Raw genomic sequence first — 19,576 nt, forward strand, 5'->3', positions numbered from 1 at the left:
CACAAAAGAAAAAAGTTATTAAAAGAACGAATACAATAAGGATTCCCACATGCTTTTTACAGGCAAGAGAAACTAATTCATGTATTGGAATTCTTCAGAATTGTTTTTTGTGTTTTTTTTTTTTTTTTTTGGAAACACACTTACGCTTACATGGCTTACCTTAATGTGAGAAACTAAGATAAACAAATTTAACCACCTAAGCACAATAAAAAAAAAAAAAGAAAAGAAACTTCTCCGAATTAACTATGAAAATTTTTCCAACATTTTTACATGAATCTTTAGTAGTATAGCTATAATCTGAATGTTTGTGTCACTCTCAAAATTCATATGTTGAACTAATCCCAAAAGTGACAGTATTAGAATGGGGACCTTTGGGAGGTGACTAGGACATGAGGGCAGGGCCTTCATGAATGAGATCAGTGCCCTTATATAAGAAGCCCAGGAAGACCCCTAGACCTTTCCACCCTATGAAGACACAGTGAGAAACTGCCATCTATGAACCAGAAAGCAGGCCCTCATCAGATACCGAATATGCCAGTGTCTTAATCTGAAGACTTCCCAGCCTCCAGAACTGTGAGAAATCAATTCCGTTGTTTATAAGCCACCTAGTCTATGGTATTTTTGTTACAGCAGCCCAAATGGACTAAGACATTTATATTAGGAAATGACTTTCCTTTATTCTGAAGTCCTAGTATGTGTGGGATAGGCACTGGGTACAAAGATGGCTAAGATTTGACCCTTACCCTTGAAGAACTCAATCCAGTCTTCTTTAAAGACATTTCTAACATGAACTTTTCCATTTCAGGTTGTAAGTGTAAGAACAAGAGTAAAAAATACAGAAAGAATAAAGTAGGAACTAAAAGACTACAAGCTGTGAAATAAAATGTGGCAGACAACTGTGGTAACACTATTTGCTCTTCTGAACTATCTGACATGCAAGGACCTGTGACATTTAAAAAACTGCAACCAGTGGTACCTTCAGAGATGACATTTTAATTGTTTAACAAGCCAGAAAGACAAAAGGGTTCAGAAGCTAAACTTCCACTCCATATTTTTAAACATATTATTTTGAAGTATGAGGACTGAAACATGAAGACATCTAAAAAATCCTAATAAGGAACTAATAACTCAAGTTCACATAGGCTTTATGAAATGCTTTAAACTGACAGATAACAAAAATGAAGGGGGGTTCAATGCCTATCCATGATGAAGACCTGGAGTTTACTAATGGTTCCTGTTTACTGGGCCCTTACTATGACTCAGAAACTGTTCTCAGTGCTTTCTACACAATATCTCATTAATACTCACAGCAGTCCTTCAAGACAGATACTATTATTCCAATTCAACAGATAAGGAAACTGAGGTATAGAGAAGTTAAGTAGCTAATTTTACAATAAACAACATGCAGGGGATTTCTAAACCAGGCAATCTCACTCCAAAACCCATAATGATCTTAGCAATATGCCTACCACCCCCTCAGTATTGCCCCAGGGCAGGATGCACTAAAGATTAAAAGTAGTCCAAAATTTAATGGAAATGTAAAAGGCAAGGCCTAAAAGAGAGTCATAAAAATGGAACTGCTTTATTAAGTACAGTAAGAGGTTATAACCTATGTGAATATGGCTGCTGAGCATGGTATGAGAGTTAACTCTCATTATCCAGAAGAAAAATTATCCATAATTATCCAGAAGAAAAAAGCAACACCTGAAGCCTCAACTAAAACAAAATTTACTTTAAATGCATGGAACACTGGACCCACTGTTTTAGCTACAATCCTGTATCTGATCAGTACACATATTCCCATAAACCTTCATCTAAAATGTTTGAACTGGTGCCATCACCAGCAACCTGATGAAAGCACATCTATTACAGATAAGCAATGAAATGGAGACTAAAACTTCAACTAATTTCCACAGTAGGGCAATCAAGTCATTGCCCACAATTAATCATGCCATCTCTTTAGGAAAAAAACAATCAGCAAAACTGTACACATAACTAGATCATGACGGTGATAACAATGGCACTCAGAATGGATTATCTCTCAGCCCCATCAGATAAGTACTATCACTGTCCCCATTTTAAGGAAGGAAACTGAGGCTAAGAGGTTAAGCATTAGCCAGCAAACAACCAGGGATTCATACTACAAAGCCTTACTCTGAAACTTAATACCAATCAATCTACATCTTTTAACAAATCAAATCACTAAAATTCTATTTGAAGAAAAAGACCAAAGAAAGTTTGATGATATAACTTTGGATGAAGTTTTTGTCTAATGGTTTAAAATTCCATAATTATGTAAATATAAGAATAGATATAAAAATCAAGATATCTGGGAAGGGAAAAAGGAGAAAGGCAGAAAGCATCAGACACACTAGGGACCTCCCTTGAGAGGGACTTAAAACCTCCTGGGGAAGCAGCATACTTTGACACTGATGTACCCTAACCCAGTCTATGACATCACTCAATCCCAGAGAGATGACAGTTGTGCATATGTAGGCTTTCCTCCCATTCCTTCCATAAACTGGACTTTCTGCTCTGGGCCCGTCAGTATTTACCAGCCTTTGTGGTGACCACCTGCTGGTAAACTTCCAGCTATTCAGCAGCAAGGTCTCGTGTGCAAAGGGGCCTTTCAGGTTAGCATATGGAATGCCTACTTGTAACAAACAGCTGTGCATCAGTCCATGTCTGAAGGAAAAGCTTATTATAAATCATCATGTACAAAATAAAGTGTCCAAACATTTCAGAGCTCAAGTATACTCTAGCAAGCTACAAGTGATTTTTCTCCAATATTACATAGGGAAATGTAACTCTAATCATGGGGAACATAAAAAAATCTCATAAAGGAAATGTATGCACACACATGTAAATATGTTGTGTATACACAAACACAGGTAAAAGACTGATTTGTCTTAAAGCTAAAGAGTTGTAAGATGAGCTGGAAAGTTAGTGGAGGAATTCAGATTTTCCCAGAAACTGAGACTCTCTTAGCTTAGAGCCTCCCTGGAGAGCTGTGAACTAACTCTTACCAAATACAGCTTTTGACCAATCAGAAAAATGGGCACAACACCAGGGCTAGCCCGTGCAAAAGACCTGATATTTTCAATTCTAAGAGATTTTCCAAAGAAGGTCTAACTGTTCTCCCAAATAAGACCTAACTGTTCATAGTAACACTTCAGCTGGTTAGCAATCCCTCACAAACCCCCCAAATGCAAAAAAAATGGGTTTTTAAGGCAGTTGCTTGTGTAGAAAAACAAGCTCCCAAAATCCTAATCTTGTCATAGGAAGAAATATTTCCATTTAAAATACATTCTACAAATAATTAAATACAATCAAATATCAGTTCTGTATTCAATGTAATGAAAGTTTGCAAAGATTTACAAGGATTTGATGCATTCATACTACAATAATTTTACTTTCAAACCACCCATATATTTTTGATCAAAAAATCATTTGCAAATTTAAGCCAAGGCAAAGGTTCACTTCAACCTCTGAAGACAGACTTCATTTGCAACAGGTCCTCTTCCTGGTTTTAAGCTAATAAAACAGGAACTTCTCATTTATATGGAGAGTATGTGTTAAAAGAGTAGACCATATAGAAGCTTTGCTTTTGAAATTATAGTCTACCTCAGCTTGTAAAACCAAGCCATGACACCATTCATGTCATTGCACAATAAACAAAGCAAGAGACAACCCTAGGACCTGTCATAAAATTCTTAGAAAGAATGACAGGTCACTTGTTCAATGTGCCAAAGAAGTCTAATAAATGCACTTAAAGCACTACATAGGAAAACAAAGTAACATTAAGGTCCCTATGACATTCTGGATGCTGAATCATACATGGAGGGAGGGGGATGAGAGACAAACGAGGAAATCCAGAAAGGCGAACAGCTCTCAATGGAACCATTCAGACACAGAGCCACTGGGCAGAGCGTGGTGTTCATCAATGATATAGTTCTCTCACTCACTGGGGCAGGGGGAGAATTGGACACAGAGCTGAAGAAGGCTTCCGTAAGAGAGGAATAAATTTCACCTTCTAATGGCTTCACAGCTACAGCCATCTCAGAGTAGGGCCCTCTTCGAGTCCCCCTGTCCCACCCGCACCGGGCATTCTGCTGTCATTTAGTCATTTTGAGGTTTCAACCAACTTAACACAAGCTAGCAGAGCAAATCACGATGGCAAAAGACACCTAAAATATTCTGGACAAAAAATTGGCAGCTAAGAATCTTTAAATATCATTACTTATTAAAATAATGATGCTTCTTAAGCATTTTACTTTAATCTTTTTTTTTTAATCACCATGATGCTCACTTATTTCCTTCAGGCTCATAATTTTTATATAACAGCCTTAAAATGAATAAAAGATTGCAGTATTCATATAGGGTCATTATAATAGTTCTTTAGAATTCAAACTTGTTTCTCTAATGGAAACTCATTAGCTTCAATTAACAATGCAATTTGAAATTTGGAAGTTCTTCTATAGAGACTCTAGAGACCACTAAAAGCACATAACTAAACATCTTTAAGCTCCCACCAGAGGAGTAAAATTTAAAAGAAAAATCATCATGCTTGATGTAATAACAGAGCCAGTTCACAGTCCAGTCAGTAATTATTACAAGGCTGTGTAGCTGGGAGGTGGGTTGGAGGATATACTGTCTCCTGCCACAACTGAACTTGCAGTCTAATTCAAAGGAGTGTATTTCTACAACAACCAGACTGTGCAGTGCTACCTCTACCTGCACCTCCAGAATTCAGAGAAAGGTCAGGATGGACTGCTCCTGGAAAAGACAGATCTAGAGCCCTAAAAGGAAGTATGATATTTGTTTTGGCTAGAGTCCTTTACAGGGAGCAGATAAAAAGATGGCATGTGTGGACAGGAAGGAAGGCTGCACTGCCAGCACCTCAACCCAGACAAGGATATGAAAATAATGGGAGAGACCCATGGCTGCCCTCTGTTAATTCCTGAATTTAAGCAGAGGCAAGGATTCATACTGATTGCTAAGATTCTTTTTTCCTAACAACAGGCTCTTTATACAATTTCATCTGGCCTAGGGGGAAAAAAATCTTTTGTCTAGGATGCCATAGGTATAGTGCTGCCTCCAAGTGAGAATAAACTATGACATTCTGTGGCCCCTTCAAGACCTGTGATTCATGTTTCATGGAAATTATTGAGAAATATTCCATTAGAAATGAATCTGCTTTCACAGCATATTATGTTTCCTGTGTTTTTCTTCATTATCACCAAGGACATTTCCATAAAAACAAAATTTTGTTTTTTCCCAGAGTAACCATATTCTTCTATATTAATTTGCTCTCAACTTCCAAACTGGCTTTTAATGAAATCACAATGAGCTTCTGGGGTCTTTCTAGTAATGTCATAAATATCCTATGGAGAAAATTATTAGGCTAACAAATTCAATTACAAGCAAAGAGGGTTGACTTCATATGATGTGATTTCAAAGTTTCCAGGAAGGCCCAGCAACCAACGCTACTCCCAAATCCCCCCAAAGCAGTCCCTAATCTGCTGGCTAGTGTTGAAATAGCAAAGTTACTAGGCTGACAGTTTCAACCATGGCATAAGCAGTGTGTGTGACTTCGAAATTTCAAGGAAGGCCACCACTACCAACCACCTACCCAACCCCCAATAAAAAAAATAACCTCCCCACCTGCTGGTGGCATTGAAAGAGCTTAACTAGAGCTTCTTTCTTTTAAATTTAATCTCTAATAAAATGCAAACGCTTCTTTCAGAAGTTTCCATTACAATATGACTCAATTTCAGATCCTTTCCTAACAGGTTTTAAAAAACAAAGAACTGCCTCCTACTGTACTAGTCCTCTCCCATTGTACTCCTCCTCTGCCAGAAGCTGGAGCTGCAATCCCCACCTAGAAGATGAGCCCACCCCAAATATGAGCCCAATCCTGACTTTGGGCAGAAATAACTTGAGTTATAAACCAATACTCCCTGCATCACACTGTCTGCTAGCCTGACCCTAAACCAGTACCATCTTAGTTCTGTTAACAAGGTGCCTATGCCTCTTACTCTCCAGACCCAGTCTCTACCACACACCTGTGTTCTGCAAACCATCTCTGTCTGTCTCATTCTGGCCATCTGAATACTCATCCTGGTATCCTGCCCAGAATCCTGTTACTTCAGGAACAGGACTCACCTTATTCTTGTCAAGAGAATAGAGTCCTCCCTGATGTAAAGCCATAGAGTAGGGCAATAAAGAACTCAGGCTCTGAAGTCAGACATACCAGGAATGAAAACTCAACTCTGCCTCTTCTAACTATGGGGATTTTCTGCAAGCCTCAGCTTCCTCAAGTATACCTTCATACTCACTTAAGGAGAGAATGCATAACGTAGCCTGAGAGCTGAATAAATGTTAGCAATGATAAAGATGTTAATCACAGTGACAGTGAGGAGGACATAATAACTTGTGCTGGAATTTATAAATGTACTGCCTATTTCCACATCCTACATTGCTATGTTCTACCTCCCTGAAGTGAAACATTCACTAACTCATACTGGAACCCAAATGAAGGCTTTTTTATTTTTCACCTGGGTGACTTCCTGTTATACATTAGTGGCAGTCAATGAATCTGGACTGACTTTCCTTCCAGTTACTGCAGTTCATCCTATTGACACAGTGCTTCCCAAGCCCTAGCAAAACACTTGGTTCCAGGTCCTGGTCTCTCTCATTTTGTCCTGTGCCATTTCAATCAACTGGGCCAGGTACCACCATGCCCTAAATGAAGTTATCCATAGTATCTGGATCTTCAGAAGAGAACAAAGAATAGGAAAGCTGGGGAAAGCCAAAGATAAACGGCTACACAATTCTGGTTTAGTCAAAGGCATTCTTGAAATCACTGGAAGGAGTGTTAGTGTCACTTATCTCCAAGTATCATCATGAATAAACACAAAGCTCCCATTGTGAACAGAGCAATATACTTGCAACATTTCCTGCAGAGTGCACCAGTTACTGACATAGACTAAAAAAAAAAAAAGTGGGGAAGAGGCTAACTTCATGAATATATATACACACACACACACTCCTTACACACCAAAAATTAAACTCAGGTGGCATCAAAGAGTGGATTTTACGTATGGTCGTCTATTCAGAGATTTCCTTTTATAGATTCTATTACACATACTCAGTTGTAGAGGGTCATTGTCTATCAGCCAATTCATAGGGCTCCAATGTTAACAAAACCAGAGGCTCAATTGCTTTCTTACTGAACCTCAGCTTTATTCTATATAGGTGACTTTCATCTAGTTTTTCCAGTGTGATTGTTTTTTTAAGCTACAGAGTAGATTATGAGGTTTCAATTGTTGACCACACACATTTATTATAGTACTGTAAGTGGAAGATTCTATATCCCATACTATTTTAAAATATTCCCTCTCATCCTTGACCTGAAATTTCTCCACATTGTTCATCAACAAAGCTGATGACAACAAAGACTAAGTTTTGTTTTTAAATGGTTTAGAATTCCAAAGATCAATTTCAGGGACAGAATAGTCAGAGAAATGCAATAAGAAAGAATCATTAATCAAGTGATTAAATCATTTCATATTAACTTCAATTAAAACTGAGACTTGAATCTTCAAAACACACTCATTTTTCAAGAAAAATTTTTCTCAATTTTTGTTCTTACGGATACCCAAAAAAGTAGCGAAACTATAATGTAACATACTCTGGTATTATGCAAAGCAAAAGAAACCATCTGTTTTTATGCAGCTCATTATGGGAAACTAAAACTAAAGTGTATTTCCCCTACTTTGTTTATGTATCGGTAAACAAGTCCAGGTATTAAAAATAAGGCCTCTGATCAGATTCCAATCCAAGCAATCACCTAATAATGATCTCGATTACATGCCAATTTACCATTTGCTCCATAATCCCAATCACTGCCAAAAAGAGCCATCACAAACAGGGCCTTTTAACATAGCAGTGTTCACAGGCTAATGTCAGATCTGGATTGATCTTCCCACACAGAACTTCATATGGATCGGAGTATCTACATCATTTCTTCCCAAAGTAAATTATAGAGAAAAGGCATCAGTATTATACAAACTAGAAATTAATAAATGCCCTAGCAGCTGTACTTAAAGAACTACACCCATGGAGCTTCACCTACACCTGGAACTTATTTAGATGACAAGATTCTGGACTCTGAGCTAATGCTATAATGGGAAAAGATTTTGGAAGATCTTGGCAAGGGGCACTTTGCATGTGGGAGGAACATGAATCACTGGGAGCCGAGGGGTAGACTGTGTTGGGAGGCTTTCCAGGAGGGCTGCCTCCTGGTATTCACACCTTGTGCAATCCCCTATCTTGAGTATGGGTTGTTGCTGGCTCTGATGAATCTACCTGCCATAATACAAGTTTCCTACCCCTCCCCATGGAGAAGCCCACTTAACAAGCAACTGAGGGAAACTTCCTACCAATAGTGCCCAAAAACTAAATCCTGCCAACAACCACTTGAGTGAGCCTGGAAGCAGATTCACCCCAGACATGCCTTAAGATGGCTGCTGCCCTAGCCCACACCTTGACTTTATCTTTTTGAGAAGTCCAGAGCCATAGGGCACAGCTAGGCTGTGCCCAAGGGCCTGACCCACAGAAAATGTGAGATAATAAATGTTTTAAGCCACTAAATTTTGGGGTAATTTGTTATTCATCAATAAATAACAGATACCCAATACAGATTTTACCACTAAAAGTATCATTTGGATAGCATCACAATATATACTTAAGACTATGTGACAAAAAAAATAAAAATAAAGATGCAAGATATATTTTACTTCTAGCAAATCATATGCAGACTCACAGAGAAAAACATTACTTCCTTGAAATAATATAGGAAAAATCCTTTGATTAGAATGTTTACCAAAAACTTCCTTACCTTGAATGCACTGAAGTGTTCCATCCTCTGCTCTTATTGTAAACGTCTCACCTGGATTAACTTGAACAAGAATAACCTGCCAAAATAACACATTAATTTTAATTTAATGCTAGAATATCTGGGATTTTTCTTCAAGTTTTATTAACTAAATTTATATACTAGACAGGAAGTATGTGGCACAGAATCTCGAATAAACACAAAGTCTTAAACCTGGTTCAAACTGGGGGACGAGGGGGTGGGAGAAGTACATGCATTTGAATTTAGCTAAGTGAATTCTCCAGTGTTGCTTATAATGCTATGTAACTAAAAAAGTCAAGAAACCTTTTCCTCAGAAAGTCCAATTTCTTTTTGTCTTTCATGAATTTAGAAACAACATTTAAGGGAAAAAACAACATTTAAGAGAAAAAAGACCAGAAACTATACTCATAAAGAAAAACTTCATCTAGAAATGAGGTTCTGACCTCATACCATTGCATATTATTCCCATACTATAACTGAGCTGGGTTATATGATTGTACTGTGTGACAACAGAAAGTAAATTATAAAAAAAAATGTTTGGAGGCCGGGCGCGGTGGCTCACGCCTGTAATCCTAGCACTATGGGAGGCCGAGGCGGGTGGATCGCTCAAGGTCAGGAGTTCGAGACCAGCCTGAGCAATGAGCGAGACCTCGTCTCTACTAAAAATAGAAAGAAATTATCTGGCCAACTAAAATATATATAGAAAAAAAAATTAGCCGGGCATGGTGGCGCATGCCTGTAGTCCCAGCTACTCGGGAGGCTGAGGCAGTAGGATTGCTTAAGCCCAGGCGTTTGAGGTTGCTGTGAGCTAGGCTGACGCCACGGCACTCACTCTAGCCTGGGCAACAAAGTGACACTCTGTCTCAAAAAAAAAAAAAAATAAAAAAAATAAAAAAAAATAAAATAAAATAAAATAAAATGTTTGGAAAAAGAAGTAGCTATGTACAGGATCTTGAAACAATAATGAGCAGTATAAAATAAATGACTATTTTTAATAAGCCCCATCACCAAACACTCAAATGTTTAAATTATCCAAAGTCAGTGTTTTAATTATATGAACATAAATATTTAATAGTAGCAGACAATTTCCTAAAGACTAGACCGTGAGTGGCAATGGCAAAATATGTTCTTTTAGCAGCCTCACAGTTTTAGTTCTAATCAAAGGATATCAAAAGGAAAAATTACTAATTTATATCTAAAAACAAGTTAAAGGATATAACCCAAACTTAAAATCTGTAGTTAAAAACTCACAATGTACAAGGTTAATGCTATTAAAATAATCACCACATATTTCTAGAAATTAACAGGACGGCAGTGTCACATTTATCCTATAGTTCTTGGAGCAAGTCTTCTTCCTTCCTGGCTTAAAGGCATCAAACATACTGTTTCCTCTCCCTGTAATGCTCTTCCTGTACTCCCTCATCTCTGCCCACCACTCACCTTACTCCTCCTCCAGCCACCAGCTAATATCTATTCATCCTTCCCAGCTTAAGACATGGCATTTGACTCTCCAATAGGTCAGTTCCCCAGATTACATGTTCTCCAAAAAAACAAAACAAAACAAGAAAACCAACTCTACTTCTTTCTGGAATTGCAATTAACTAAGCAACTATTTTAGTGTCTATTTTTCCTTCTTTAATCAAGGCGCTATAGGGATAAGATCAGACTTCCTACCCTCATGCCTGGCATAGAGTAACTGCTCAATAACTACTTTTACAGAATGAATGAAAGTCATAAAACATAAGGAAAACAATGACAAACAATTATTTTAACTCAGAAAATAAGCTTTCATAAGGTGAAATTTAAAAGTTAACTTTACTTAGTACGTATACCATAATTTATCTGTTTTGTAAAACTATTGATATCAAAATCATTCCATCTTTAAAAACTAAATCTTTAATATCCATGTATTCTGCTGCTTCTAATAATTCACCAAAGAAAACACTGCTGGAATACTAAAACTTTAAAAATCAGAAAATACATGAACTAGAAAAAACAGGATCATTCAGGGAAAAGCAGTCTAAGCTTCATCCCTGGTATTTCATATTATCTTGAATTATAACAGTTATTTCAAGGTAATTTATTTTTGCTGTACAATAACTATGTCAATAATCTCTCAGTCTGTAGTATTCAAATTCTCCCAATGTAAATACACTGGGCCATTTTAACAACTCAAAAGGAAATCTCTTCAAATTTCTAGCAATTAAAATATCTGAATTACTTTGACACCAAGCTTTTAAAGTCACTCCTTTAACATGAAAACCATTTGAGTTAACTTTATTTTTACATCAATATACAGCAGAACTCAACTACAATGGAATAAAACAACACTTCAATAAAGGGAATTAGCCATACCTTTTTGAAAGTCCTTAGATCAATTCTATAATAGCATTGTGGTAATAGAGCAGAAACCATCTGCTTTGTGTTTAAACCCCTTTGGATAGGATTGTAATATATGCCCATGGAATTAATTAGTTGGAAAAAAGAATAAGTGGACAACAAGACTCTATGTCCCAGGATTTTCTCTGACAATCCCAAATTCAAATATTCTCTTCTACCACACTCATAATCATCAGAAAATGTGTCCTGAATACTGGTTCTGAATACACAATTTACCAGTATTATGGGAAGTCCCAGGCAAGAAAAAGGATTTCTGAATTGGGATATGTTCCAGATTGTCACATTATCTGCTTTATCATATTGCACAAGAAGTGTCTGTAACTTCCTTAGCAGTCACTGACACCTGGCCACAATTCAGGGAATGGCCCAGAGGCATCCAGCCTTCCAAGTCCACTTATGCCTTCCCCCCTCTGATTAGCGAGTCCAATTCCTGACTCCCACCCCACTTCTTCAGGGAGAAAGATGATAGGTAAAGGGCTTTTAAGCAACCTACTAAAATATGACATCTCTTCAAATGTTTAGTTCATGTAATTTTCACTGCTGCTGAGTTGCTATGGCAACCAGATTATAATCTACCAAGTTACCTCAGAAACCAGGCAAATCTCCTGTGTCCCAATATCAATTTTTCCTAGTGAGAGCAGAAGTCATCATTCGAACAAACCACATTCATCTCGGCACCAAAATATTTTAAAAGAAAGCATTTTATTATGCTGAGGGAGGCTGACCACCTTGCTGTTTTCACCGTCCATAAGGCAGAGATAAAAATAAAGTTTTGACACACACCAGCCAAATGACCAGTCCTGACAGCAGACATGAATGAGCCGGCCTTGCATCACACAGCCTTGAGGAGCATGAGTCACACCCTGGCAGACACATGGCACTTAACATTTTGTATCATACAAGTCAGTCAATGTCTCTCTCCATCCAGCCACAAAGCAGATATAACTGCTACAATTTCTCTTAAATATAAAACATAAGCCATAACATTGCTATCCAAACCTCATTTTTAGTCCACTTACTAAGCATTTCCTGCTTTTCCAAAGTCAGCATTTAAACAACTCATATTGTATTCTGTGTCTTGTCAGAAGAGGGGACAAGACAAAGATTTTAACCACTAATATTTTCTCCCTAGAGATGCTAAAATAAAACCATGATAGTCAAATCATAGGAACATACTTTAGGGTCCTATTGCTTCACCAGATCTGTTTCAAAACCATTAGGGCTACATGAGCCAAGAAGCCCGAAATAAACAGAAGGCAGTTTATCAAGGCTTAATGAAAAATAAGTGACCACTCTTCCAAAGTCTAAAGAAACAACAAACCAAGAGTTAGAATTAATATAATTGAGCAAACACAGCAGGAATGTTTTACCCAACAGGAAAACTGAAACAAGGTACACCATCTTTCCTTACAGGTATAAATCTAAATCTGTTTTTCACTCATTAAAAGAAGAAAAGGAAAGCTACTTTTGCAATTTAAACTTTGGGTGGCTGATTAACCAGGTATCAATAGCATCTAAGAACACTCCTGGAGGCAAATTCCTAATTTATGCCTCAAATAAAAAATTACCAGCCCCTTAACTAAGCAATCACTTGTGCCTCAAAAAAGCTGCTGCTGAGAAAATGACCAAAGATAAAATATTACATTTGCAGCAATCTTAAAAGTTAAGTCCAATACCCAGGCAATCAAGATAGCAAACTATGCTGGGAGAGAAGATCCCATTTCACTTCTGGAGCTTTTCCCACTTGCCACACTTTCTGAGGCTTGTCTTACTCCTAGCTGTTTCATGTATAAATGAACACTTCTCCTTTGGAGCCAACATTTATGATTATCCAACAGATATCTTTGGAAGGAAAAATGATACAACCTAAAAGCTGCAAAAGAGTTCCATGTAAATAAGGATTCTATCCAGGAATATCTAACAACTTCTAAAAAGTGACACTTGACTATGTGAGAGGAGTAGTACCACCGATTCCTGATACTACTATTTTCTGGACCTAGACAGACAGACAGACAGACAGACACACACACACACACACACACACACACACACGACTCCCAAGGGCCGAGCTCCTCCTCCACCCAAACTGTCCATCTATACCCACCTTTGAGACCCAAGACCACAGCTGGCCCTGGGCAAAACTGGAAAGTAAGTATTATTTAGTATTACTTGTTATTTGTTTTCTGAGTCCCCTCTCTTTTCTCCATGTCAGGAAAAGAGAAGTAATGAGCTGCAAATGACCAATAATTACCTTTGTGGTAATAATATACACAGAGAAAATGTCCTAAGATTAAAAATATGAGCATGTGAACTAGAAAGTTACTGGAAGATGATGCAAAAGTACTGACTGTCCCCATCCTGCTCACATGTTCTACCTGAAGCCTGAATCCAAAGGTGATAGGAAAACAATACACAAGATCAGGAAGCTTCCACGGGGACTTAAACAAACATTAGGATCACAGTGGGGACACACATGTTAGGTGAAGCTCTTCCTTGCTTAACACAAGCAGCAGGATAAATGGTCTTATTTTGTTTCTCTCTGGACTTTAGAAATCTTTCTGTTTAAAATAAAGAGCAAGAATACGCCGATATCCCAAGTTTTTAATACTCAAAACCTATCTCCCTTGACAGCCTATTTCACATTTGCAAAACTAATTCAGCATGATGCAGGCTACTTTATCAACTCCTTTTTCCAGGTGTTTTTTCTGTAATGATTACAAAAATAGCTACTATTCACTGAACCCCTATCATCTGCCAGGTAGGTATTATTAACTAGATTTTACAGATGGGGAAACTGAGGCTTAAAGAAGACAGTAACTTGTCCAAAGTCACAAAACTACAAAGTGACTGAGCTAGCACTGAAATCCAGCCCTGTCTGACCAAAACGCATGCTCCTCTATTCTTACACCACTTCCCCCTCTTGTTATAGGCCTGGGTTTCACAAAGTCAATTCTCTATGGAGATACTTCAAAAAAAAACTGCTGAAATGAGAGAACGCAGTTAACTGGGTCAAAGGTACATCCCCAAAGACAGAGGACAAGTTCTCTTCTAGGAAATCTGTACTCACTTCCTGAAGCAGAATCTCCTACCCCTAATCACGATACAGCAGTTAAGTGGCAAGGAATCCTTCAATTAACAACAAATCGTTGTTTTTTTAATATACTGGGCAGGATTAGTTCTTGTCAAGTCCTTCAATTCCCCTAGAATCCTAAGACAAACCAATGAGCACTCTATTATCACAATTGCTAGATGCCATTTCTCATGGCCCAACAGGAAGCATAAGAAAAATAAAAGATGGCTCCTAGGAAGATTGCATTATAAGCTCCTATGCTTCCCCCGAAGTCATCTGTCATTAAAAAAAGACTGAAATGGCTAACGGGTAACCAAGGAAAGGGAAATCGGATGAACCAAGGGGAACACTTTTATGCATTGAAATCACACCATTTTATGCCTGCAGAAAATATACACAAACAGAAGAGTTCAATAATTGTACTTCATGAAATAAATGTCCTTAGAGAAATTACTACTATATCTCAGTCTTAATTCAGTAAATATTAATGGGTGCCCAAAATGGGGACTAGGGACACGCACTGGGGACAAAACCTTAAACAATACAAAGTTCTGCCCATCTGGGGCTGACAAATAGAACATGCATGGGATGAGGCGAGAGCGGTGAGGGAAATCATGTAAACAAAAATAAAACATTTATAGATAGTGGTATGAGCTATAAGGAACATTCAACAGCAGCTTGTACGAAGTTGTACAGTTCTACCCCCTCTAATTATACATTGCCTTGAACAAAGAGATTCTATTACAAAAAGAGCTGCTGCTTGCCACAAATATATAGCATTAACATAAATGGAAAAAAAATGCATAACATAATATAGATGGCCCAAACTAGGTGAATCTCTTTTAATCTACCCACAAACACCTTAGTCTAAGGTTGCAACCCCAAACGTTTCAAGGTAAAAACCAAAAATACAAAAGACTAAAATTACATGTAAGCTTTAGTGTAGTTGTTCTGTGATTAAGAGTAATAGCTACCAAATACCCTAGTGCATTTGAAGCACCATCATGTTTACTTAAATCATTTTCTTTTCATTTTATTAAATACATTTTTCAGAGAGTAGCTGAGTACCAAAAATATAATTCACCTTTCTTTAGTTGAAAATTCACTGAGAACAAAATTTGGTTCCTGCCATCACCGTTTCAGTACTAATCCTTGTTAAAGATGTCATCGAGTAAGGTACAACCATCTTCCACCCTCAATCCCATCCACACACCTGTGTCCCCAGGCTGGGCCTTGCCCACACTGGTGGGGATTCTGCAGCTCAGACCTAATCGGCTCTGCCTCTAATGTGCTTTTGCACACTGAATCTAGCATGTCTCACTCCACTTAGATCCAACTACACCCTCATATCTGGTTTTGATCCCCACTGATGTTCCAATTAATGTCATACATCTCTGGTAAACTATGCATTGAGGCCGGACATGGTGTCTCACACCTCTAATCCCAGCATTTTGGGAGGCCAAGGTGGGAAGATTGCTTGAGGTGAGGAGTCGCCAAGACCAGCCCGGGCAACAGAGCGAGACCCCATCTCTACAAAAAAGTTAAAAAAATTAGCTGGGTGTGGTAGTGTGCACCCATAGTCCTAGCTACTCAGACTGAGGCAAGAGGATCACCTGAGCCCAGCAGTTCAAGGCTGCAGCGAGCCATGATTGAACCACTGCACTCAAGCCTCAGCAATGGTGAGAGACCCTGCCTCTTAAAAACAAAAAACTATGTATTGGGCCGGGCGCAGTGACTCACGCCTGTAATCCTAGCACTCTGGGAGGCCAAGGCAAGTGGATCGCTCGAGGTCAGGAGTTTGAGATCAGCCTGAGCAAGAGCGAGACCCCATCTCTACTAAAAATAGAAAGAAATTATCTGGCCAACTAAAATATAAATATAGAAAAAATTAGCTGGGCATGGTGGCACATGCCTGTAGTCTCAGCTACTCGGGAGGCTGAGGCAGTAGGATCGCTTGAGCGCAGGAGTTTTGAAGTTGCTGTGAGCTAGGCTGACTCCACAGCACTCACTCTAGCCCGGGCAACAGAGTGAGACTCTGTCTCAAAAAAAAAAAAAAAAAAAAAAACAACAACAACAACAAAAAAAAACACACAACTATGCACCGAACCTAAACCAGAAATTCTCTAATGCTGGAATCTCAAAGCCAGTGAGGAAACATATTTAACTGCATATATTCTCAATATTCTACTATTTTTAAAACCCATGTCAATGTTGATCATGTCATTAACACTGTTCTTCCCCCGGGATATAATCAAAGAAATAATGTTCCCATCCTTCTGACAGAAAATCAGTTTCCAATATTGAGTCATTAAATATTCTAGAATTAACTTTTCTGTATTACTATACTTCCTTAATTGCTTAAAATTAACACTACTGTTGCCTGATATTTTGTGTCCATTAACATAATATCAGAAAGGAATATAAATATGTAATATTTTAAGGTTTTAGAAGGGTTGAGGGAAGACAGGAAAGGATCTCGTACCCACCTCCACTGCATAACATCGCCACTTAGTCAGGCCTTGACATAGCATAGACATATTACTCTTTTTTTAAATCAGTACTTAAGGCAATTGTTGAAACCTTGGTTATTCAATTCAACAAACATTTGCTGAGTAGTTACTATGTGCCAGGCATTTTATTAAGCACTGATAATTCTACTATGAGGAAGATGAAATACTACCCATCTTATGCTGGTGCTAGAACAGAGAAATACAATAAACTGTAATAAAACATGATCAGTTGCTACTAAGTGCTATGGAAACTAAAGACACCATCTAGAAATCAGCAAAAGTAATACTTGAGAGTGAGATTTAAAGGGAGGAGTAGGCGACTACGAGTGGAAAAGCAAAAGAACCACCACACGAGGAAATGTGCAAAGGCGGCGACTGTATGATATGTTTAAGAGACAGCTGGAAGTCCCATGTGGCTATAACGGGGTATGCATGTGACAGAGGGATAAAGGTAAGACTGAAGGGTCAGGCAAGGCAAGCCAGGGCCACTTCAGAAGGACCTTGTTTGCCCCATTTAAGGGTCTGGAATTTATCCTGTGAGCTGAAGGAATTTCCAGCAGGAAAGCAACATTAGTAGGTGACTGTGATAACAGTGAGAAACTCAAACAGCGAAGCGAGACCCTAGACACATGGAGACCAGTAAAGATGTTAATGAAACATCCATCTGTGACATAATTCAGGGATTATGTTGTTCCACATAAGAGTTTTCAAAAATGACTAACGGTTTAACCTTTAAATGTGGTTATCCAGATCTCAGGATTTGCTGCTGTACAGTTCTGCTCAACCTCTCTGCCAAAACTCGGATTGCTAATATTATGGAGATACAGTAATGTGTGTGGCTCTCCGAGCCTTAACTACTTAATATCTTCCTACTTTCTATCACTCTGTCATCTACCTATGCTTCCATCATTTTCATTTCCTCCACTGCTATCATTGACATGTGTCTTTCGTCTTTCCTGTGCCTCTTTCTCCTTCTAGAGTTCTTCTGTCCCTTATTTCTCTTTGGTTTCTTGGCTTTTGCTCTAAAAAACTAATCCCAAAAGCATTCAGCACCCAACCTATCACTCCTTTCTTCTACTTTACTCACCAAGCAGTCACAGTGGATTATGTTTGTCTACCTACCACATTTTTCATTGGTTTGCTGACCAGAAAGAAAAGAGTACTAGTGGGATTATTAGAAAACAAGTATAGTAACAAGACTAAGAGGAAACATTGCAATACTTATTTTCAAGGCTCCAAAGTTAATCATGTCCCCAAAAGATTTACTTTGATTCCTAAAGAATTCCATTTCAAACCAGTTAATTCATATTTTGTATCTTGATGTTATAATTTGCCTTTTATTATATTATACATACACAAAAACATCTAAAAAAGATTCTAAATTACAGATATAAAAAAACAGTATTACTTAAAACTCAATCTTTAAATTGAAAAAAAAAGAATCTTAGGGACTTCTAAGATTTAAAAAATAAATATATGATAACACATATTTCTTCTATATGTTTAAGTTTCTTTTTCCTGCTATACTATATGTTGAAGTAAAATTAGATGGAGGAGATCAGGTCAAAGTTGGCTTCTGAGTGGCATTATAGGTACATATGAATAAATACTGAGTAAAATTATTCTCTTTTAGTCTTTTAGTTTCAATTCATCTTTGAGATAATTGTTTAAAAATCAACTAGGAAATGCAAGATATACAGTGAGAAGAGCAAGTCAGACAGATTGAAGCTGAGTTTCAACTCTGCCAGACAGGTCACTTAACCTTTCTAACCCCTTATTTCCTCACCTGTAAAAAAGAAAGAATATTCAGCTCATATGTTCGCTGTAAGGAATAGACCAACCCCAGTGCAGCCCTGGTACCAGGCCTTATTCATAACATGGAGCTCAATAAATAACCCTTACTAATACTGCTTTTGCTTCAAATTCATACCAGTGACAAAAGTCTCCCAGTTAAGTAAAATGACAGTCTCAAAAACACTTTTTTATTTTTAACCAAATCTGCCATGTTTCAAGTTCTCAACAAAATCTAAAACCAGCCAATTCTCACCTCTGACCAGACTTTCTGTTTGGGAAACATTCTGACTCTCCTTAAAGGCTCACTGCCTAACTCCCTCACATTCCAGTGTCTGCTCAGCTTCCGTGGATCCCAGCAACAAGAGTAACTTTGGAATTCATTCACAGAAGATCTGAAATCTAAGCCCTTTACATCTAAAAAATGGTTTGAATTACTTGGAAATGCTTCTAATTAAGATTACCATAACAAAAGCCAACAATTAAAAGTAATAAAGTAACACCACAGTATTCGGAAATTTCCTATTGAGTGCTCAGGAGTCCAGAAGAGGACCCTCCTCTTGCTCAGTTTTCTAACCCACAAGCTGCCCTCTAAAAGCACACAGAAAGAATTAAACTCAGTCAGATCCTCTAAAGAGCACCAGCCATTTGCCTTTTTATACACTTTTAAGTAACTAGTTTGAGAGGTTGTCCACTATACAATCCAGGAAAACAGAATTGTACAGCTCGGTACTGAAGATCATTGGAAAGTTCAAAGAAACTCTCCAGATTTAAGACTTCAAGGCAAACAGACTAAAAATTACTTTAAAAATGTAATGCTTTTAAGATTTTCCTTTCTAGATTTTAGTAGCAGAGCTTTGTTAAACAACTGTTGGAAAGCTAGGC

At 37.9% G+C, this 19,576-nt stretch overlaps 1 protein-coding gene across 3 annotated transcripts in view; it reads right to left on the reverse strand.

The window, feature by feature from the left end:
• FNDC3B (fibronectin type III domain containing 3B) overlaps positions 1 to 19,576 on the reverse strand; it is a 329,585-nt gene that overhangs the window by 232,154 nt on the left and 77,855 nt on the right. For all 3 annotated transcript variants that reach the window (XM_069475276.1, XM_069475277.1, XM_069475278.1), the window contains exon 3: positions 8,903 to 8,978. In XM_069475276.1, the coding sequence (XP_069331377.1) occupies positions 8,903 to 8,978 (76 nt within the window). The remainder of the gene's footprint in view (positions 1 to 8,902; positions 8,979 to 19,576) is intronic.

Source organism: Eulemur rufifrons, chromosome 7 (assembly GCF_041146395.1).
Source record: "Eulemur rufifrons isolate Redbay chromosome 7, OSU_ERuf_1, whole genome shotgun sequence".
NCBI lineage: Eukaryota > Metazoa > Chordata > Mammalia > Primates > Lemuridae > Eulemur > Eulemur rufifrons.